This window comes from Vulpes vulpes, chromosome 10 (assembly GCF_048418805.1).
Source record: "Vulpes vulpes isolate BD-2025 chromosome 10, VulVul3, whole genome shotgun sequence".
Lineage (NCBI taxonomy): Eukaryota > Metazoa > Chordata > Mammalia > Carnivora > Canidae > Vulpes > Vulpes vulpes.
Window position 1 is genome coordinate 18,823,749 of NC_132789.1, and position 22,688 is coordinate 18,846,436.

Consider the following 22,688-nt stretch of genomic DNA (forward strand, 5'->3'; position numbering starts at 1 on the left):
ATAAATACCAGTCTGCGTTGTAATGGTTGTGTAGTAGTCATTCATATGGATGTACCATTGTATCAGCCCCTGATCACTGAACATCTAGGATTCTTTCACTTTGTTTTTGCCCATAACCCTTCTTTTTTTTGTATTTGTAAACTACTTGCATTTGTTTCTACCATCCAGCTCCTCCACATACCTCTTCCGGCTGATGGCCGTTGTAGTCCACCATGGAGACATGCACTCGGGACACTTTGTGACTTACCGACGGTCCCCACCTTCGGCCAAGAACCCTCTTTCAACCAGCAACCAGTGGCTGTGGATCTCCGATGACACCGTCCGCAAGGCGAGCCTGCAGGAGGTCCTGTCCTCCAGTGCTTACCTGCTGTTCTATGAGCGTGTTCTTTCCAAGATGCAGCACCAGGGCCGGGAGTATAGGTCCGAAGAGTGACTGCCCTGGCCCCAGAGCTAGAGCCGATGGCACTGTCCAAAGTGGCCGGGAACAAGGCAAAATCAGACTGTGTGGGTATGCAAGCAGCCCCGCTAGAGTCCTCAGCCTTCTGGTGAGTTCTAAGAGCAGGCTCCATGCAGGAGCCAATGGTCCCAGTTCAAGCCAAACCAGGCTCCCTGAACAGCTCTGCTAGTATGCACTGGAGGGTGTCTTTGTTGTGCTCGGACAGCATTCATTCTGTCTAGAACGTCTTTTTACTCACCTAATATAGGTAATTAAAAGAAATCCGATTCTGGAAGCCACCTTTTTTATATTCAGCTATGTTAGGTGTTCTCAGAGGGGAGATAATTTTGTCTAAGACCTCTGATCGGTTTCAGCATAGATCTTTTATTTTTAATAAGCAGGCCCATAAAAATTGGTGAAATTATTAAAGGCAACAACTTAGAAGAAAAAGTGCCTTTCACTTTTGATTGCTTTTGTAGCACGTCCATCCTGGAAAATACAATTGTCCAAGAGTGCCCGAAACAACTTTTGAAAAGCTCTACTCCTTCCAAGTTTCTCCATGGTGACAGGACAGCTCAAAGACGCCTGAAGAACACTCGCCTTTCTCTTTTTGTGGGTCTTTTCTAATCTTTGGATTCTTTCTATGTAGTCAAAGCGCACCTGCCAAATCTGCCACCACCGCCCCCCTGCCCTCTGCCCCTGGGAAGGGGGTTAATTCTTTCACTGCTCTATCAGTTGTAAGTGCACTGCTTCTCGGTCGCTCTTACTCTCGGCACACTGGACTAGAGATGTGATGACGGTCTGGTATAAAACTTTGTGAATAGCAGGCACAGAACAGCCATCTGTGCCAGCACCTGCACTTCCTCTGCTCTGGACAAAGTCCGTTTTTACATAAAGTCCCCACCCCACCCCCGAGGACAGTTACTCCTAACTCTGTTGCCTATGCAGTGCTCCTGAGGCTTACAGGCATAGCTGGGGGCTGCATGAGAGGACAGTCCTTGCCTTGATTCGGGAGCTGGGTTCAGAAGGAAGGTCACCGAATATAGGGCTACAGTTGGGCTTCCTCATTTGTAAAGTGAAGGCTGATGCTCAGCATTCATCAAAACCTCAGCCCTTTCTACAGAAAAGAAGTTTTCAATTTTTAAAAAAAGGTATCCTTACAGCTGATCATCTAATGTTATCATTTTGTTACAGGTCCATATTCTAAATTTATGGGCTCCCAGCAGCCTGGTTAAAAAAAAAAAAAAAAAAAGACTATATTGAGCATCCTCTTCCCTCTTTGGATAAGTCTCATGAATGCAGCCCAGGGCCACAGAAGTTTGAGGACACAGTAGTATTATATGTTTTAGCTAGGTTTTTTTATTTAAAAAAAAAAAAGATACCAAATTCAAATGGACTCTTCAGAGTTAAGGTTTAGAATCAGAGCTTTCTAAGAGGTCACCCGAGGTGAGGCAGAGAACTGTGCTTCCCCTGGCGGGGGCCAGCTAACAAACACTTCTAGACCAGGCCTGGGTGTCTGCTCACAGCAGAAGGGGCCCAGGTGATCACTGCCCCACTGGGCCCAGCACGCATCCCTGAGGACTCAAAACTCACTACTGATTGAACATCCTGTGAAGGTTCTCCAGGCCACGGACGTCAGGGAGAGAGGGGCAGCTTGAAGCACTTGAGCCCTCCCTGCTGACGCCCCTTCCCTGGCTCTGTGGTTGAAACGAGTACACCTGTTTTACCTGAGTCTGGAGGAATCAAATGCCCAATGACGTGACCTTACACTGCACTGCGAAGTGGTAGCTTCTAGTAACTGCTCTTCTGCCCCCGCTTACTCTTTGAAATCTGCCGTTAAAGAGAGATGCCGGGCACAAAACGTTTAGCTGTAAGCAATTTGTTGGTCAGAGGCCAGGATCTGAGCCAAGGCTGTAAATGTGAATGACATCCATGCAAGGTCTCTTAACTAGACTTAAAGCTGACTTCCTCATTTTGTAAATTATTAGACATTAAGTAGCATCTTATTTCTAGCTTTAAGTTATTTACAAAGCGGCTTCTCTTGGCACAAACCTAAGTTAAACTAGTAGTTTATGCTGTAATAACTGCTGATTTATGTATTTGCAAAAGGTACCTTTTGTATCTGCTGTGTATTATAGTAATAAAAGAATCTTTTTGTTAGGAAAAAAAAATCAACTGGTATTCTTTCACAATTGACCAATTTGATAACTGCCATCTTCTTTCTGAATTCTGCATTGTTATGTAATAAGCCCCATCCTTGGATTAAGCCTTTCCTATGTTCCCTGCTGAGAAAGGAGATGCCAGCTCCCACTTGGGAGTAGAAAAGGAAGGAGAAAATAGAAGTATGAACCACTGACAAAGTTCCTACTTTTTAATGGGCAGAATTTTGCGAAATGTCAGATTGATCCGTGGAGCTAGAATCTTCTTTCGTACAGGGAGACTGTGGTACCAGTGAGTGTTGGTCGGGTGGTTCATCAGAAGCAAACTTCCGTGAGCCAGCTGAAGCCTGACCACCTCCACCTTCCGAGAGGGCTTTTTCCCCCGAGAATCCTTGTGCCGGAAGAAGAAGTCTCTACAGGCCCCAAAGGAGACAGAGGCTATGGGGCTCCCGGGAGCCAGTTCTCGTTCATCATCTCTGTGCTCACCAATGTGGTCACAGCCATCTTTATACCTGCAGCGAGAAAACAAGCACAGTTTACAAAACAGTCCTCTCCTGGAACAAGCAAGCAGGGCAGCATCTGCATTTTCCTATAGCGAGAAAGGTGCCATGGGAAGCTCCTGCCATGGATCTGCAAGGGCAGGTGGGAGGGCCTTATCTAGATCCACAGATGAGCCAAGCCTACAGCATTTCTACTTTATCTTGTTCTGTTTGATCGTCTGCTTTAAAATGTAACTCACCAAGAGCAGCCAAAAACACATCTTCTGGTTCTCCCAGTTCATGAATGTAAACCTCCCACACCTAGAATAAAACCTTACTACTTGTCCCTGCCTATCTCTGAGCTTCTAACCCCTCTCGCGCCCTCCCCTCATTTACTGCTCCAGCAGCATTCGTGCAATTTCTGCTCCATGTACACTCCAAGCCCCCTCTGCTCTTCCTCCAGATGATTTGTATGGCTGTTCCTTCTCTCCATGTAGTCTCCAGCTCCATCATCAGCTCCTCGGTGAGCCCTCCGCTAACTACCTTCCTCTAAACTCAGGTTTTGGAAGCAGGGTGATTCTGTCCCCCAAGGGACATGCGGCAGCGTTTGGATACATTTTGGTGGCTGTGACTGAGGAGGAGATATTCCTGGCATCCAGTGTGTGGAAGCCAGGGATGCTGCTCACATCCTACAATGCCCAGGGCAGCCCCAACAACAGAATTATCTGGCCCCAAACATCAGAGTGTTGCTGGTGAGAATCCCTTCCCTAAACCCAGACTCCTTCCTCCTAGTCATTCTTAGCAAAAGCAGCCTGTTTAATTTTAAGATACTTATCAGCATCTGAAAGGATCTTGTTCAACCATTCATCACCTCTCACTTCCCACTGCGGAGTGGGCTCCATAAAGACTGACCACTGGTGCTGTCCCACTGCCACATCCCTGCTGCACTAAGGGATAATCTGTTGTACAAATGAATAAAATATGGTAGATCTTAACTACAGGAAACAAACTGAGGGTTGCTGGAGGGTAGAAGGTGGGGGGATGGGGTAACCGGGTGGTGAGCATTAAAGAGGGCATGTGATTGATGAGCACTGGGTGTTCCATGGAACGGATGAATTACTGAACTCTACCACTGAAACTAAGGATGTACTTACTAGATGTCGGCTAACTGAACATAAATTGAAAAAAATCAGTGGAATGCTAAACTGTCTTCAGAAGAAGCAGAAGACTTACACAATTCAGTCCAGGAGCCTAAAAAAGAAAAGTGTAAAAACAGGTATAGTCACCTGTTGACAAGCACAAAGTTGAAGGTCTCTCCTGTCGCCACAGAAACACGATCCCGGACATGTTCTAGAACTGGGATCCAGGGCTTTGGAGACAGAGTGAGGCCCGAGAACGTGTAGGTCAGCCCAGCGTTGCCATAGGTCGCTTGCTTCCTGGGCACACTGTGCCACTTCCCAAATACCTGGACCCTGGCCAGTGCACCTGTGCAGGTAAAACACGGCAGCTCAGAAGAGCAGGCAGGTGGGTACCACATATATTTGCTCCCTGAGAATTCAGGATTGAAAGGGAACTGAAATGAGTAACATTCAATTTACTGACCAAGGACAAAAATCCCTGTGGCTTGCCCAAAAAGTTCACCTAAGAACAGTGATTCTTGTCCTATACTTAGGGAAACAGTCTTGTCCAATCTTTCTTTTAAACGCCATGACTTAATTGCCTTCACTCCAGTAGAAGCATACTAATAGGCTGAAATGCAAGGGAGCTTAAGGCAGGCTCCATACTAGTGATCCTGCCAACCCTGGGGACTAAGAGTGTGGGGCCCCCAAAAAGGATGACGCTAACACAGCCAAGGCTGTAGGCTGGGGTCTCCTGTAGGCTTTTCTCTGCCTCTAAGTGCTCTGCCACCTTGCAGGGCTTCTCAGGGCGTGCTTCCAGACCAACAGCATCAGCATCACCCGGAAACAACCGCTAGACTCGGGGAGGGGTCCAGTGATCCCACTGCTCAGAAGCAGCAAGTCCTCCAGGTGATGCTGAGACTACCCCCTGCTTATTACCTGCTTATTTGCTGTCTCCCCCACTAGACCAGCTGTGGCTTGGAATCACCTGGAAGCCTTCTAAAAACACTGATGCCCAGGATGCACCCCTAGCTACAGCTGGTCTTGGGTAGAACCCAGCATCCTTTTTGGTTTTTAGCCTTCCCAGCCGGTCCTCATCAGTAGCCAGGTGGCAAATCACTCTCAAGTCTGCAGCCCCTGGTGGGCAGGCAAACTTTTGGTCCAGTTTGTATCCCAAGTGCCCAGCACGGTGCTTGGCCCAGAGATGCCCAGAGAGTATGTGTGGAGTCAGTTAATGAAGTTAAGCTGCCGGTCATTGATAACTCCTGAGTTCAGATTTCTCCAAACAGACCACTAGTTTTATCAAATAAGTCTTAAACATACACCTCGCAGTCCTCTGCTTACCTGTAAAATACTCCACTCCCTGCTCCAGCTCCTGGAAAATCTTGTCTGCTTCAGCTTTGCCAAACAGGACTGTGTAATCACAGCTCAGGCCCTCAGCCCGGATGTGCCGCCAGGTGGGGCTGGCCAGGGGTCCTGCGTTGGGGAGGGTTTCTGCCCTGGGCCTCTTCCTGCTGCTCTCCTCTCCTCTCTGCCCTGCTGGATCTTCTGGGTTCGCCTCTCCCTCCCTCTTACCCACAAGGCTCCCTAAAGCCCCCGTCACCAGGAATCTGTCCATCCTGTCTCCACAAAGCAAAGACCTGGGAGCTGGCAGCAGGGCAGAGAGAGAGAGAGAGAGAGACGGCCCGGCTGTCCCAGATGCAAAAATTGGCGTGGTGGCCAAGTGGTCCCACAGCACTCCTCCGTGTTTTTCAAGTTTCCACTTTCAACACCATGTCCTAGAGAGAAAGTGGAGGATGTTGAAGTTGGAAGGGCCCCTCGGGATGTCCTGGGTCCCCCACACCTGGCCATGTATGCGTAGCAATCAGCTCGTTGGCTTGCAAAACCCCAAATGCCTGCATTCCAGCCCCAAGCACCTAATCTTTCCAAGGAAGCCCACCCTGGGACGCCTGGAGAAAGGAAGGGGGGGTTGCCCGAAGTCACCCAGGGAGGCCAGTTCCCGGTCTCCTTCCCCCCACTACTGACGGCCCTCCCACGCCAGGATCCCCGTGGGTACTAAGTATACAGCGATCCTACAACGGCTAGGACTAAACGCAGTAACAGCTACACGTGGTCACACGCACTCCGAACCCCGGGAGGCAGAAATTAACCGTGACAACCTGCGAGGGGCGGGGGTTGGGGTGGAGGGCGTGGGCTCGCTCTCCCCGAGGCTACAGACACCAGGCGCGGCGCCCCGAGCCCTGCAAACACGGGAGGCGGGGCCGGCGGGAAAGAGACAACCCTGGAGCGCAGCTTCCGGGCGGACGTCGAGGCCTGCTGGGAGATGTAGGCACCTCGGCGACGCAGCGCGGAGGCCTGCTGGGAGATGTAGGCACCTCGGCGACGCAGCGCGGAGGCCTGCTGGGAGATGTAGGCGCCTCGGCGTCGCAGCGCGGCGAGCGGCCCCCCGGCGCCACCTGTCGGCCTCCTGGGCGCGCTGCAGGCACTGCCCGGTTTTCCGCCCAGCTACTTTTTGTTCCCTCTGTGGTCTGGGAGCTCTTGTTGAGCGTCGCCTTTCCCTGAGGAGTCGCTGGATGTCCCGACGGGAAGGTGGGACACCAGGTGGGAACACCGCCCCGCCCCCCCCTCCGGTGGCTTTCGTAAACGTCTCCACCACCCTGGCTGTGTGGTTCTTGCAGGTCGCTTACCCTCTCGGGGGCTGCAAAGCTTCACCTGCACAATGGGAGCTAGAAAACCTCTGCCATGAGAGCTCTAGAAGGAGAGGACAGGACGGGTGAGGAAGGCTGCTGTGCTCCGAATAAATGTCACGTTCTGTTATTGCTCTGCATTTTTGTTGACTCTGCCTCCCCCAGTGCCATGAAAGCTCTGTGGGACTCGGGGCCTTTGTTTTGAATCTCCTTAGTACACAAGTTCTACAGATTTTGACAAAAGTACACAGCTGTGTGACCACAATCAAGATCCAGAACGGTCTGTCACTCCACAAAATCCCCTCAAGCGTCTTAGACTCTCCCCCTCGACCAATGATGCTTAACTAGCCCCCGGGAGCCACTGAGCAGTTTCCTGTCCCTATAGTTCTTTTTCAGAATTTCTTATGAGTGAAATCATACAATAGATACAACAGCCTTTGGTGTCTGGCCTTTGGTTCAGCTTAATGCTTTTAAGACTTACTCTTATCTGTATCAGTTGTTTCTTTTATTGCTCTGTAGCATTCTGTTGTATGGATGTCCCTCTACCCACTCACCCCAGGACCTTTGAGTCGTTTCCTGCTTAGGGCAATCACAAATGAAGCCACTATATCCATTCCTGTATAAACTTTGGTGTGAAAGCAGATTTTAGTTGCACTTGGGTGGATACCTAGGAGTGGGATTGCAGGGGCACATGGACAGTGTTACCTTTCACTTTGCACCCAAACTGAGATGTACTCCACCAAGCTGTTAAGGGCGAACGATGCTGAGTTACGAGGTTCTCCCCGGACACACCGGGCTTCCCTCCCTAGGTGCTGTAATAAGGATGAAGTCCCTGCCCTCATCAGGATTAAATTTTGGAGGTGGAGGCAAATGAACAAGGAAAATACACATTAATTTTAGACAGTACAGAAGCCATAGGATCACCTGCTAGGACGTGTGGGGTCAAGAGAAGGCCTTTCCAAGGAGGTGAGACCCAACGCTTACCAGGTGGGGAGACACCGTGTGCAAGAGTGTACAGGCCGCACAAGGGACAAGCTGGATATGTCCAGTGCTGAGAGCCAGACTGAGTCACCTCACGGTAATAGGGGCTGGGTTAGAGGGAAACAGCTCTGCCAGCAGCCTAAGCAGCTGAGGTTTATTCTAAAACAAATTTGGCTAACCCGGGGATGACCACGATTAATTTACATCTCGAAAAGATCACTGTCCTAAGAAAGGGGAGGGCAGCCAGGGATTGTTGCCCGGGCTTGAAGAGCTGCTGTGGAATTTGGGATTTGTTTTGCAGCTAGGACCCAGAGGACCCCCAGGAGGGTCTGGATGTAGGGAGGGAGCTCGGGGCTGAGAATGGCTGGGGAGTACACGGCGGTGCCTCGTAGAGGATGCACAGTTTTAGTTTAATCCTGGGGACCTCGGTTAAAGTCTCCCCCAAACCTTCGAGGTTAGGCAGCACGCAGGACCCCACCTGGCCCTAGTTTACTGTGAAAGCTGGACCTGGACCGACACCTAAGAGCAAAACAATCGACTGTCTTAATGCTAACCGCACTGCCCCTACGACCCCCTGCCCCCAGGGAGAGGGGCGAGGGCCGAACACACCCCAGGGAAGCCGGAGCGCGGGGGCCCACGCACCCAAGGACCCCGCCTACCGCCCGAGGCTCCCAAGCCCCACCTCGTCCCCCTCCGACACATGCGCACTAGCCCCCGCCGCCCCCCGCCCAGCCCCGGGTCCGAGCATGCGCGGGCGGTTTGGCGCCAATTTCGGACCTCCGCCGCCGGCACACACCGCGGGTCCCCGGGCGGCGCGCGTCCGCGCTCTTCGGCTCCGGGATGATCGGCCAGAAGACACTCTACTCCTTCTTCTCCCCGACCCCCGCCGGGAAGCGACGTGCCCGCAGCCCTGAGCCGGCCGACCCGGGGACCGGCGTGGCGGCGGCCGCCGAGGAGAGCGGGGATGCAGCGGTGAGGCGCGGCAGGGGCCGGGCGCCGGCGGCGGGGGACGCGGGGAGGGCGGCGGGCCCCGCTCGGCCCAGGGGCTGCAGGGACGCGCCGCCCACCCCGCGAGCTGGGTCCCGGTGTTCAGAGCCGACTGCACGTGTTCAAAACAGCCCGTGCAGTTCCCCGTCGGCGGCCATTCTGAGGGGCCAGCCAATGGAGATGGGCCTCGGGGCCCGCGGCGCCAGTCGGAGGCGAGGGCTCCGCCCCTTTCGGCCCGCCGCCCAATCGGAGAGGGGAGGGGGCGGGACTCCCGGGGGATTCTTTTTGCCGCGAAAAGACCACGTGGGGACGCGGCGGGCGGGGCGGGGCGGGGCGGGGCGCCCGGGGGTCAGGCCTGCCTGCTCGCGGGCTCTGCCGCCGGCCTCGCTCCCCGCCGCCCCTCTCCCCGCCGCGTTTTAGAAACGAGCTCCGAAGTGGGGGCGGCGGCCTGCCCCGCGCATGGGCGTGCTCCGACGGGCGCTGTGGGGATGGGGGCGCGGCCGGTCGCAGCTCCTGACCCGCCTGTGCGGGGTCCACTTGCAGGCCAGCCCCGCCAAGAAGGCCCGGGCCGGGCAAGAGGACCCCGGCACGCCGCCCTCCTCGCCGCTGAGCCCCGAGCAGCTGGTCCGCATCCAGAGGAACAAGGCCGCCGCCCTGCTTAGGCTCGCGGCCCGCAACGTGCCTGTGGGTTTTGGTGAGAGTTGGAAGAAGCCGCTCAGCGCAGAGTTCGGGAAGCCGTACTTCATAAAGGTAAGCTCGGCGGGGCCTCGGGGTCCCCGCGGGGAGCCCGCTTCTCCCTCCGCCGGGGTCTCCGCCTCTCTCGCTCTCTCTGTCTCTCGTGAATAAATAAGTGAAATTTTTAAGGATTTTATTTATTTATTCACGAGAGACAGCGAGAGAGGCGGAGACCCAGGCAGAGGGAGAAGCAGGCTCCATGCAGGGAGCCCGACATGGGACCCGATCCTGGGACTCCAGGATCACGCCCCGGGCCAAAGGCAGGCGCCAAACCGCCGATCCACCCAGGGATCCCTGAAATCTTTAAAAAAAAAAAAAAAAAAAGTGGTGGTATGGAGTTTCGTAAAGCCTTCAGTGGGTCTGCTCTCCAGGAAACAGCTGCACGGTAAAAACCACAACCAGACTGTGAGAGACCTGGTTCAGCTTCTACAAAAAAGAGGGTGGGGCCTAGTACTAATAGGAAGTCAACGCCCCGAGGCCAGTCGAAACAAAGGGGAGGGGCATGGAAGTGGAGGCACATCTTTGGTGATCTGCAAGCACAGTTTTTGTTTTTCACAAGAATTTGGGTGTAAAACAGGGCAAAGAGCTAGATAATGCCTTAGTTAGCTTACGTTGGAAACTTCCTTGTTGAATCCTTAATGCTTTCCGATGAGAATCTGGTTTTAAATCTTAATTTGTCTTTACATTAGCTAATGGGCTTTGTTGCGGAAGAAAGAAAACATTACACTGTGTATCCACCCCCACACCAAGTCTTTACCTGGACCCAAATGTGTGACATAAGACATGTAAGTACAGGTTGTTGCTGAGTTTTGGCAAAAAGAGGTTGGGGGGGCGGGGTCAGCTAGTATTTTTTTTTTTTTTTTTTCTCAGCTAGTATTTGTTAATTAAGGACACTGGAGGTAAGTGCCTGCCCATGATGGAATAATAAATAAAATACTGAAATTGTGGGGTCTGGCTGGGTACATTTTGGTCTGTTACTTTTCTAACTTAGACTATGTGCTGTCAACCTAGCAGAAAAAAATTTGTACACAGACCTGTGTCTGTATGCTCTAGTGTTTTGTGTTTAATCCTGACACTGACCCCATGCTAATGTTATTGTCCTATTCTGGTGGTGATGGTGAGGAAACAGGCATGAAGCGTTGAGGTTTTTGGCAGCTTGTTAGAGTGCACCCTCCACTTTGACTTGCAGCTTGGTGGTCTTACTATCTGACCATGTTGTCTTTTATAGTTGATGCTTTCAAGCTCTTGACTTCTGGTACAAAGGGTTTTGTTTTTCTTTTAACAGATCCCTTTGCTCTGGTTCATTCTATACAACAGCTCCTGGCTGGCTGCTCTGGTCCCTTCAGTCTTTCCTGCTCAGAAGCTTGTTTCTGGCTTTACACTGTAGGAACTGGGGAAGCTGAACACGAAAACCATGTGCTACTTTCCAGCTTCCCTTTCACCCCCAGCTCTCCTACTTCAGAGTTGGACAGTATGATAATACTTTTTCCTGTGTTTTGAAAAACCAACTAGATCATCTATAGCACCTCCTTTGTGAAGTGTGTTCTCCATTTCTTTTCTGATCTGGTTTTCTTGCCCAATACGTTTAGTGTCTGCTTATGCTGCAGATTTCATATCTTGTTCTTATCCTTTTCCTTCTCCCGCATTTTATAAGTCGAGGTCAAGAATCCTGTGATTCCATATTGTGCCTATTAAACTAAATAGAAGTGAAATAGGTGAATGACCCATGTGGATAAGGCTGCCACACCTAATACTTAGCAGACTTGACAGTTTTTCACTTTAGAGCAAGAGCTTTGAATTTAGCCCTTGGTTTTATAAAGTTAAAGAAACTAAGTCCTTTTATATTCAGTACTAGTTTGTGCCTTGTTTTGAGTCGTGGGTCCTTTTTTGAATACCAATGACCAGTGTCAACAAGGAGTCCTAATAGAACATGAAAGGTCTGAGGATCAGATGGCCCAGCCAGTTCTCTTTGCAAGGGAGGATATGGAAGGTTGGGGAGGGTAAGTGGCTCCTTCAGAGTCAGCCCTTATTCAGGAACAGAACTCAAAAAACTTTACTGCTGGGACAGGCCGCTTCATGAGGGGAGAATGCTGAGGACAGTGTACACACCAGTGGCAGGAACAGGGAGACCCACTAAAGTTTCCTGATGTCTGAAGGTTGGGTTTTGAAGGATGTAGTAATGTATTTTAGCCACGGGAAAAGATTCGGAGAAGGAACACCATAGGCAGAAGCAGGAGAATGCAGAAGTGGGCAGGCAACTGATCAAAAGGACTAGCTGTATTTTAACACCGCCCGTGACCTTGATCTCATTACTGTTCATTGCACGTTGCCACATTCCCCATGGCCCTTTGACCTCATTGTCTTCTTGTTTCATCCCTCAGAGAATATGGGGGGACTGGTATCTTCATTATGTTGCTGGTAAAGACCTTGAATAACTTCAACTCCCTGAAAAGCAAATTAGTACAGGTCTATGGTGAAAATTTTAAGTACACATGTCCTTGGACCAGCACCTCTGTTATTCTGAATCTGTTCCCTCCCTCTCCCCCCCAAAAAAACAGGACGTAAAGATAATAACATATCTATTATGTTTTTGTGAAGGAAAAAGTAGGAAACAAGCCAACTCCCTGTCAGTGACTGAGTACTTTGGGCATTGAAAGATACCTAAAATGCATGATGTGAGAAACCGAAAAATGTGGGGTGATGAGTATCCTCATCCTGATTTACATAGCTAACTTTACAGGGTTGAATCAGGGGATAGAGATAAGTGGGAGATAAGGAGCCACTTTGTGCGTTTCTGGATGGTTGTACATGTGCCAAGGGCATGTTTTTGTAATTTGAAAAATGAAGGAGATGGAATTGTTTTCACACATCTGCGTCAGAGAAGGAGTGGAGGGGCGGGGCATGTAGCAGGGAAATGGAATGAAGGATAATTTGATAGTGGAAAGTAATGGTGCCAGGTCACATACTCCCTTCTGGGGGTTCTTAGTTTGGGTCAGGAGGAAGAGGAATTGCCTTTCTCATCATCGAGGTTCTGTGTAGAGGTTATCTGCTAGGTGTTCGTTTAAACTGCCCATGCGACAGTATTTAATTTCTTGCTACCTATATTCACAGGTGAAGGTTGTCATCTTGGGACAGGATCCATATCATGGACCCAACCAAGCCCATGGGCTCTGCTTTAGTGTTCAAAGACCTGTTCCACCTCCACCCAGGTAGGATTGCTTGACAGATGGTTTGGGTCCAAGTGTGATTACTTTGAAATGTGTACTTTGCAGATTCTAGGTATGCCTCCTGGGGGAGCTTCAGTAGCCTTTGGACCAGGCTTTCTCTATCTTGATACAATTGACGTCAGGGATTGGGTCTTTGTGCAAAAGAGGTTTTGTTGTGTGCACTGTAGGATGTTGAGCAGCACCCCTGGCCTCTACCCACTAGGTGCTGGCAACATGCCCCCCACCTCACCCCTGCCGAATTAGAGAACACTAGTAAAATGGCAATAAAGAATGTCTTTAGACATTGCCCCAAATCCCAAAGGGAGCAAAATCACCCCTGGTTAAAATACACAGCTTTGGGGAGTTTTACACATAATGTATGCGAATATAACGAATACATAAAATATCAAATTATAAGTATTAATTGAGATGTAGCAACTCCCAGGCTGATGTACTTAAATCTTCCAAAGTGCGCTGTCGCTTCAATCTAAGCCTAGACCAAAGAACATTCTTTGGCAAGGTTACCTGTCCGAAGGGATGGTGGTGCTTCCTCGTGAATCCTCAAGGTTCTATCCTCTCTCCCCTCCATGGGCTGCTGGCACAGTCTGTGATCCACCTGTGTGTTGTTCGCCTACTGAATTTTCAGTTGTGCTCAAGATCCTGTTCTTTCTCTCCCGGCTTGCTTTCAGTTTGGAAAACATTTATAAAGAGCTGTCTACAGACATTGATGGTTTCGTTCATCCTGGTCACGGAGATTTATCTGGGTGGGCCAAGCAAGGTGAGCCAACCACTGTTAGATGTGCTTTGGATGGATTTCAGCACACCTTTTTCTTCTGTCCTGCTGGCTTATGTTTCTAAGAGAACTTGAAGAACCTGAACGCTTGCATAAAATGGCTGTACTTGTAGGTGTCAAAAAAAACTAATCCCCCTTTTCATCTTTCAGCCAATGTGTTCTTTCATATTTGAATCATACATCAAGAGAGAAAAATTTGTTCCTTGTTATTATTTATTTATAAGTTTATTATCTTTAAGTAATCTTTGTGCCCATCGTGGGACTCAAACTCATGACTCAGATCAAGAAGCACATCCCCGGGCAGCCCCGGTGGTGCAGTGGTTTAGTGCCACCTGCAGCCCAGGGTGTGATCCTGGAGACCCGGGATCGAGTCCCACATCAGGCTCCTTGCATGGAGCCTGCTTCTCCCTCTGCCTGTGTCTCTGCCTCTCTCTCTCTCTCTCTCTCTCTCTCTCTCTCTCTCTCTCTGTGTGTGTGTGTGCGTCTCTCATGAATAAATAAATAAAATCTTAAAAAAAAAAAAAAAAAAGAATCACATTCCCTCTGAGCCGAGCCGACCAGGCACCAGTTAATATTGGTATTAATATTTTAAACTTATTTGCTAACTTTGACCACTTAGGAAGTGGCCTCACCTTTGCCATTTCTTTTTTTAGGATTTCTTCATTTTTTTTTTTAAGATTTTATTTTATTTATTTATTCATTCATGAGAGACACAGAGAGAAAGAGAGGCAGAGACACAGGCAGAGGGAGAAGCAGGCTCCTCGCGGGGAGCCCGATGTGGGACTCGATCCCAGGTCTCCAGGGTCATGCCCTGGGCTGAAGGTGGCGCTAAACCACTGAGCCACCCGGGCTGCCCACCTTTGCCATTTCAAGCAGGGTTGTGGTTTTGGGTTTTTTGTTTTTTGTTTTTTTAAGATTTTATTTGTTCGTGAGAGACACACAGAGGCAGAGACACAGGCAGAGGGAGAAGTAGGCTCCATGCAGGAAGCCCGATGTGGGACTCGATCCTGCCCTGGGCCAAAGGCAGGTGCTAAACTGCTGAGCCACCTAGTTGTCCCTAGGGTTGTGGGTTTTTTGTATTTAATACCTATTTACAGGTCTTTTTTTCTTTTAACAAATAAACTATAATCAGGATAAGGAAAGAACGTTTACCATCTGGTTTCTTACAGTTGGAGTTTTGTTTCAGTGAAATGTGTCAGCCTCCTTTTGTTACCTTCTGGGGTTACTGAATGTCATTTAGGATATATATATGTATATATTTTTTTGAGATTTTATTTATTTTGAGAGAGAGAAGTGTGAACATGGGGAGAGGTAGAGCAAGAATCTCAAGGAAACTCCACTGAGCATGGATCCCAATGCAGGGTTCTGTCTTAAAACACCAAGATCATGACCTGAGCCGAAATCAAGAGTTGGATGCTTAACCAACTGGGCCACACAGGCACCCCATGGAATGTGTTTTTTAAACAACTGATGACAGATGTGAGGTGAAGTCAATGTTATAAACTCTGAAGATGGTGAGATCGGCAGAGGGAAAAATAAAACGCTCTTTGATCTTGCCTTAGAGGCACCTGCCAGTCATGTTGTAATGCTCTCTTTGGAGGCTGATTTCAGAGGGCTGCATACTGGATTCTGGCATGGGAGCATGGGAATGGTTTCGTGGGCATAGCCCCTGTTGTTGGGTGTCTGGACTCACTGGTATATGTCTCTCTCTCTCTTTGACTCATTTTATTTCTTTGGTGTGTCCATAGGTGTTCTCTTACTCAACGCTGTCCTCACCGTCCGGGCACATCAGGCTAATTCTCATAAGGAGAGAGGATGGGAACAATTTACTGATGCTGTAGTGTCCTGGCTAAATCAGAACTCCAGTGGCCTTGTCTTCTTGCTCTGGGGCTCTTATGCTCAGAAGAAAGGCAGTGCCATCGATAGGGTATGGTTGTTTTGTTTTTTAAATACTTCAAACCTGTTTAGAAAATCTTAGGAATCCCTGCTTTGTGGTCCTGGAAAACCCATGTCACAAGGTGATGTTTATTTTCCCTAAAGGCTTTTAGTTAGGGTTAGGTTTCCCATTGAAAATTAAGCAAAATTCAGACAAATTATAGGAACAACTAACTAGTTGTGTTTGAGGAAAGCAAAGGGCCAACTTCTGAGAGTTAGTATACAATAGGCATATACTTGCCAGATACATAGAACGATACAGGTATCATTCATTTAACAAATGATGCAGTAAGTAATGAGTAAGACAAGTACCCTACCTCCTCAACCCACCCTCCCTCTGTCTCCCCTGACATGCTCCTTCCCTGCTCCTCCGTTGACCCACATGCCTGGTGCTGAGATTAAAAACCAGAAGCCATCCTTGAATGCGCTCCTTTCTCTTCTCCTCTTAAACCTACTCTGCCAGCAAATCCTGTCCCCTTACCTCCTGAAAATATCCCAGTCCTGCTGCTCACCGTTGACACTGTCACTTCTCTCCAGGCTGTGACAGACTGTGGAGTTGATGGTTGGAATGGAGGACAGCGTGGTGGAGGAACAGTGGGGGAGGTGGTGGGAGGCAGGCATCAAAGTCGAGCCTTGGCCTGGGCTGCTGGAGGACACAGGATTCATTGCAGTGAGCGAAGTAAAGGAGTTAAGTGAGGTGACAGTAGCTTGTGTGTTGGCAGGAAGTAGCTGGTGTGTCGAGAATGCCCAGGTAGCACTTTTCCTACAGAATCTTGTTTAACAATTAAAGTATCAATTAAGTTGTAGCGTGTGGCGGGGCAGAGATAAGAACCTGCATGGGAGTGTGCAGAGCAGCAGCCTGCTCACATTGCTCACCTAGGGTCCTGCCGGGGGTGTGCCTGCGTAGCCCACCCCAGGGCCAGGAGTATGTCCAGGTTCCATGCCTGCAACCCAGTCCCAAGTCTGTCCACTTGACCCTTATTGTCCACTTCTCCATTTTCTCTAGGATGGAATTGGTTTTTATCTTAGTGTTTTGGGTTTTTTTTTTTTTTAAAGATTTTATTTATTTATTCATGAGAGAGAGATGCCAAGACCCAGGCAGAGGGAGAAGCAGGCTCCATGCAGGGAGCCTGATGCCGGACTTGATCCCGGGTCTCCAGGATCACGCCCTGGGCTGAAGGCGGCGCTGAACTGCTGAGCCACCCGGGCTGCCCTTGTTTGTTTGTTTGTTTGTTTGTTTGTTTTTAAGGTAGTGGGGTTCACATAATTAAATAAAATAGGATATCAGGGTACACGGTGAGAAGTTTCCCAGCCAGTCCTGTCTGTTTAGTTGTCTCCCAGGCTCAGGGAGGCACCGGCTTTTGGTTTCTGACGTGTCCTCCCCACATCTTTATGTGAACGGCAGTAGAGTGTGTGAATCAGGGGAGGCAGCTGCTCGCTCTACAAAGTTTCTGTGTGAACGAACAAGGTGTTTTCAGGTGTTTTGAGGAAGGGAATGGTAGAAAATCTGGCGGGAATGAACTAACTGCTAAGATCTGATCATCTAGGTAAGATGTCCGTAGAAGTGATTCCCTTCTGTGTGCTTTTGGGAGATTGATACTCCGTGTGTGGGTGTGTGTGTGTGTGTGTGTGTGTGTGTGTGTGATTTTTATTACTGAAAATGGTTTGGTTTGATAGGAAGCAGTTGTAAAAGTAGCTTGGTGATTAGAAGCCAGGTAGTTTTCCTGAGCATTAGGTCTGTATTCAGCTGTTTCTTTATCCATGGCCCCTCAGCACACCTGATTCCACGTTTTCCAAGGTAGGTTCTCCTTTGCTCATCCAGCCTTGCCAATCTGGCTTCTGTAGACTCCCCCAGGATAGAAAGTACAACCATGCATTTGTCCACTCAGAAATCAGATAGCATTTGTGACAACCTTCCTCCCTCCCACCCCTCTTTTTCCCTTCCTCTGCTCACCACCTGTCTGCCCTATCTACCCCATACCCAGTCAGGCATTCATAGCCTCAGACTCCTCATCTGGCTGCCTTGGCCTCAATTCAGGCCCTCACCTGACCTTGGAAGTGCGGTCCCCCTTAAGGCCCTGCCTTGGGAAGGTGGGCTGGGGTCTGGAGCACTAGCAGGGTCCTGGTCTGCCTTCTTAGCCACAGCTCCTCTCTTCTCTACATCCCACTTCCCTGCCTGCCTCTGAACATCCTGGCTCCCCTCTCCAGAGGCCAATTAAACTCCTCCTTCAAAGCTCAGCATGGCTCACAGTTTCAGCAACCCCACCCCCACCCCAGGTGCATGGCAGGTGGCATGCTAGTAAGCACTTGACCCCTGTTACTTCTCACAACACACACGGGCATTGTTCACTCCTGCACAGTGTCTCCATAAGTAAGGCTCTCTTCTGCCCCTTTCACAGCAGCAGAAGGAAGTGCAGCCGCAGGAGGCGGCACAGGCAGAACTGGAACCCAGGCCTCTGGGAGCTGGACTCCAGGCTCTTCAGCACGTCAGGCCGCCTGGCTTCCATTATGGCCCCTTCCTGGACTTAGCTATTTGAAGGCAGAGAGATGGGATCCCTGGGTGGCGCAGCGGTTTGGCGCCTGCCTTTGGCCCAGGGCGCGATCCTGGAGACCCGGGATCGAATCCCACGTCGGGCTTCCGGTGCATGGAGCCTGCTTCTCCCTCTGCCTGTGTCTCTGCCTCTCTCTCTCTCTGTGACTATCATAAATAAATAAAAATTAAAAAAAAAAAAAAAATGAAGGCAGAGAGATGTTGTGAAAACAATTAGTTGTGAGATGGTTTTTATTTAAATACAGAAGAGAAGAAAGAAGAAAACAAACGTCCACAGTCTTCCTGCTCCACAAATTATGGCCGACATTCAAAAAATCAAAGTGTTGTTTTTTTTGACAATTCAGGCCGATACACAGTAATGCAAAGCTGGAAGTAAAATACCTTCCACTATTTCTTTTCCCTAATGGAACTACTCTAAATAGCATATTGGATATTAAAAAAAATAATATGCAATTACCTATTTTCTTTTTCTTCTAGTTGATATATTTAGGTCTTCCCTTAGTAGCATATGTAGCTCAGCCTTACTCTTCTAGTAGCCTTGTGGTGGTCCATTGTAAGAAGTTCAGGAAAATGTTTTTAGCTAGTGGCATAACACTGGATTTATTTATTTTTATTTTTATTATTTTTTTTAAGATTTCATCCACTTATTCATGAGAGACACAGGCAGAGGGAGAAGCAGGCTCCATGCAGGAAGCCCAGTATTGGACTTGATCCTGGGACCCTTGGGATCATGCCCTGAGCCAAAGGCAGACGCTCAACCGCTGAGCCACCCAGGCGTCCCAGCACTGGATTTATATTAGGTTTTACCTGGTATAAGCCATGCTGCCGTGGGCCTCCTTAAACCTGTGTTTTCGTAGAGGTGTACGCATCATGGGGCCCTTTAGCAACTGTATTCCTTAGCAACACGACTGCTGGATCATAAGATCAGGGCACTGGGCAGTTGCAGAGATGGTGGCTTCAGAGCCAAATGTGCCACTCGTGATTCCTTCTCTCCTTGTCTTTCAGAAACGTCACCATGTGCTGCAGACTGCGCACCCCTCCCCGTTGTCGGTCTACAGAGGGTTCTTTGGGTGTAGACATTTCTCTAAAACCAATGAGCTGCTGGAGAAGTCTGGCAAGGAGCCCATCAACTGGAAGGATCTGTGACCCTGAACTGGGGGGCGAGGTGCTGTCTCCAGGGCAGTTTCTAGAAGCTGCTATCGAAATATTTGCCAGGAGTGGCAGCTTTATCCAGACAGAAGCCGCAATGGCTCTACCCTGGGACCATATGGCTGTCTTTGCAAAATGGCTTCAGCCTAAAACCTGATGTCACAGTATCTGGGAGAGAGCAGAGGTCAAATACTTGAGGCTTGTTCTGTCACCTGTATGGGAAAAGGGGACAGGATGGAAGCACCTCTTTGGTACAGTCAGCTGTGACTTGTTTTTACCTGGCAGGTTAGACTTTAGATTGTAAGGTGACTGGGTGTGTTTATCTAGGAAGGCCTCCCCTCCCCTGCTTTGCCCCACCTGGGATCCCAGTTCTTGGCCAAGAACACTGTTCCCTCAGTTCTTCCCTGGGCCCTCAGGCCCTTCCTTAGAGGAAGCAGGAGGCGTTTGCCAGTGCTCAGAACTTTAGGGATGACAATTCCTGAGGACTAATCCTCCGTGGGAGCCTTCACAGACCGGCAGAAGGGAGTGACCTGGGGCTTGTTTTTATAGTTCTCTGCGTGTCTTTTGGAACAACTGTGGGAGTTGAACTGGAAGAAAGAGAAGGGGGAATTTTTAAACTTTATTTTTTTAAGCAAAGAAATGCTTTTCTCCTAGATGTGTCCTAAGTTGGGGTTTTAAAGGCTGCACAGACTGCCAGATGCTGGGTTTTTGGTTTTGTTTTTTGTTGGGTTTTTTTGTTTGTTTTATTGACTGAAATCACGGAGGGATTTTTTTTCCCCCTGCAACACTGGTGAATTTTGCTGTTTTAAGAATACTTATGCAGATGTATATATGTATTTTGTAATCCTTTGTTGGGGAGACAATCTTTGTTAGGTCTGCACTTCCATCCTAGATCCTCTTAGAGATGCTGTTGATCTGTTAGCCAGGGAAAGTGTTAACCCCCAGTGAGTTTGGGAATAAAAGATTGTTGAAGTTTCACTCCCTGCCCCTTTGTGCCCAGTGTCCTTCTTGCCCAGTGCCCTGCAGCCCAGGCATCTGCAGATGCCCTTGGGCTGTCCTTGGGCCCCAGACAGCAGGCGGTCGCCATGGCAGTCATTGTGGGCCGGAAGGGCTGCCCCGTGCCGCCCTTCCTCCTTCCCGCCCTGCCCCTCAGATGGAGCCGCCCACCCCTCCAGAGACCGGGTAAGCCCTGGGCCAGTTCCTGGGAGGGGCGCAAGCAGGACAGTGGCCTTGGGGGCTGCGAGCTGACCCCACCCCAGCTGCTCCCCAAGTGCTGTTGTGGTGTGGGGGTGCTGTCTGCGACCAGGGACCGCAGAGACCCTGAAGGGGCCATCTGGGGCTGGAAGAGCCATTTCTATGGGTTCATGGCTATGTGTCTGGCCAGGCCCTGGGACCGTGCAAGGGGAGCTTCCCTACCCCCACTGTGCTAGTGTTTCCAGACTCTACCCTGGGACTCTGGACTGGAGGTGTAAGGTCAGGGCACGGGGAAGACGCCCTGATTGCCCACTGACCTGCCAGCACTTGGCTGGTAGTGGGGGGTGGACTATCACGACCAAAGCTTGGACTTGACTGGTGTGTAATGAAAAAGGAAGCCAGAAGTACTCAGAGGGCCTGGTTAACACGTGCTGGTATTTCAGTGATGGAGAAAGAATGCATCCAATGGGAAAGGCTCCACCTCATTTCTTTGGGGGCAAAGATTTGGGAACCTTTTGCTGGAGAACATTGCTTCCCATCCAGGTCTTCAGTTTTCCTAAGGTTTGAGAAGGAGGGTGTAATACCGCATTGCCCCATCAGCCAGCAGGCTTTCACAGAAGGAAGCTGCAGGACAAGGATGCATTCTCAATTTGCCCTCTGGGAACTTTGGGGAGGACTCTCTTACCCAAGGGAGAAAAACAACACAGAGCTGTACATTAAATGACTTATGATCCCCTCCCCCAAAAAAGATGCAAATTAAACACTTGTTTTTAAGAAACAACTCATTTTGATGAAGTTTTAGCTATGTAGTTGTGGATTCCCCCCCCCCCCCCCCCCCATTTTCAGATGTGCTATGATGACAACACTAGATTTGCAAAAATGAATGAAAGGCAATCTTGGCCTTTTAGGTCAGGAGTCCTAATACTTTATAGAGGGCCAAGTAGATAAATATTTTAGGCTCTACATTTATCCTGCTCACAGAACCACTCCACTTTCCCTTGTAGAGACAGCAGCTCTGTGCAAAATGTATATGAGCAGTTGTGGCTGTCTTCCAATAAAACTTAGGGACACCAGAATTGGAATCGAACGTGATTTGTGCATGTCATGAAATCTTGATTCCCCCTGCCCCAAGCCCTTAACAAATGTAAAGACCACTCTTAGCTCAAGAGCCATAAGGAAATGGGCAGCACAGGCCATGGCTGGCAGATCCCTGTTTTAGGAGCTCCCACTCAGATGTCTACGATGACAGTACTCACGTGTTGTGTCCTGCCACTAGAGAGTTCTGCGTGGCTCACTGTGGAAACGTGAGAACCTGGCCCAGAATGATTGTCTCCCTTCTCAGGCAAGAAGAATATCTGCTGAAGGCTTTTGGAAAACAAGGAAGTCAGTTACTGCAAAATGTCCTATGTTATAAAATAATCGTGCGAAAGTCACTATCTGAACTGAGTCCAGCAGGGCAAAGTCAGAATGGAAGTTTTTTTTTTTTCTTTTCGACTTTAGCATATTAGTATGCTCCCACTATTACATAATACATTCTGTCCCTTTTGAAATTCGCTTTCTGCTTTGGTTTGCACCTAGAATTAAGTCTTAGAGTTTTGGACTGGAGAAGCAAACTTTTTGAGGCATGTGTGTGTGTGTGGCAGTGGCTTTTCATTCTTGTCAGTCTTTGGAGACCTACAAGGCAAAACAGGTAGGATGCTCTGGGCTACTTTGGGGGGTTCTGGCTTATTGACTCAAGCTGAGAAAAGTTTGGAACTTAGGTGGCCTCTCTTCCTACTTTGAGTCCTTCCAACACTTTGAATCTGGCTTTGCCAACCTCAGATCACCTTGTTGATGATCTTGGTTGGAATCTTTAAATTTTTGAAGTCTGTTTGGAAATGCAGATGTTGGTGAGTGGGACAGACTAGGAGATCAGTACTTGGCATTCTTTGCTACTCAAGTTGTGTATATCCTGTCTCCTGGTCCTCTCAGCTGATGGCATTTGTGGGCGTGGGGGAACCAGAGGCTTTCAGTAAGCCCTTGGTAAGCCTAAGCCTCATCACAGGTACCCACCTGGGTGATGCAGGCAGGCCAGTTCCAAGGACCCAGAGGGTACTGCAAGACCAGCCACGAGAGTCCTTGGCTTTCGTGTATGATGGAAGTCAAACAGCAGCCAGCAGGAAGTGAGAGCAGGGTTTATGGAAGATGGCAGATACAGAGCGAGCATCTGAAAGACTGGGGAAGGAAAAGAAGCTGGAGTCTCATTTTTGTCTGGGGTCTGGGGTTTTTACTGACTGAT

General features: G+C 49.4%; 4 protein-coding genes across 11 annotated transcripts in view; 3 read left to right on the forward strand and 1 right to left on the reverse strand.

Moving 5' to 3' along the window:
* Positions 1-2,607, forward strand: part of USP30 (ubiquitin specific peptidase 30) — a 28,246-nt gene extending 25,639 nt beyond the window's left edge. For all 5 annotated transcript variants that reach the window (XM_025986617.2, XM_025986618.2, XM_025986621.2 and 2 more), the window contains one exon: positions 169-2,607. In XM_025986617.2, coding sequence (XP_025842402.1) covers positions 169-433 — 265 coding nt within the window. In that variant the 3' untranslated portion in view covers positions 434-2,607. The remainder of the gene's footprint in view (positions 1-168) is intronic.
* A 186-nt stretch (positions 2,608-2,793) lies between these two features.
* Positions 2,794-6,519, reverse strand: ALKBH2 (alkB homolog 2, alpha-ketoglutarate dependent dioxygenase). Its single transcript, XM_025986623.2, has 4 exons — positions 6,352-6,519; positions 5,537-5,970; positions 4,361-4,559; positions 2,794-3,107 (listed from the first exon to the last, which is right to left on the reverse strand). Exons 2-4 carry the CDS (start codon positions 5,808-5,810, stop codon positions 2,801-2,803), a joined length of 780 nt encoding a protein of 259 aa, XP_025842408.1. The 5' UTR covers positions 5,811-5,970; positions 6,352-6,519; the 3' UTR covers positions 2,794-2,800.
* Positions 6,520-9,151: 2,632 nt separating this feature from the next.
* UNG (uracil DNA glycosylase) lies at positions 9,152-20,194 on the forward strand. Its single transcript, XM_025986646.2, has 6 exons — positions 9,152-9,597; positions 10,272-10,367; positions 12,694-12,791; positions 13,478-13,566; positions 15,330-15,508; positions 19,073-20,194. Exons 1-6 carry the CDS (start codon positions 9,307-9,309, stop codon positions 19,211-19,213), a joined length of 894 nt encoding a protein of 297 aa, XP_025842431.2. The 5' UTR covers positions 9,152-9,306; the 3' UTR covers positions 19,214-20,194.
* A 6-nt stretch (positions 20,195-20,200) lies between these two features.
* ACACB (acetyl-CoA carboxylase beta) overlaps positions 20,201-22,688 on the forward strand; it is a 151,526-nt gene continuing 149,038 nt past the window's right edge. The window contains exon 1 of one of the 4 annotated variants that reach the window (XM_072723032.1): positions 20,201-20,398. The gene's annotated coding sequence lies outside the window, so the exon portion shown is untranslated. Of the gene's footprint in view, positions 20,399-21,963; positions 22,101-22,688 lie in introns of those variants that run through there. The other 3 variants (XM_072723028.1, XM_072723033.1, XM_072723030.1) reach the window with 3 other exon arrangements.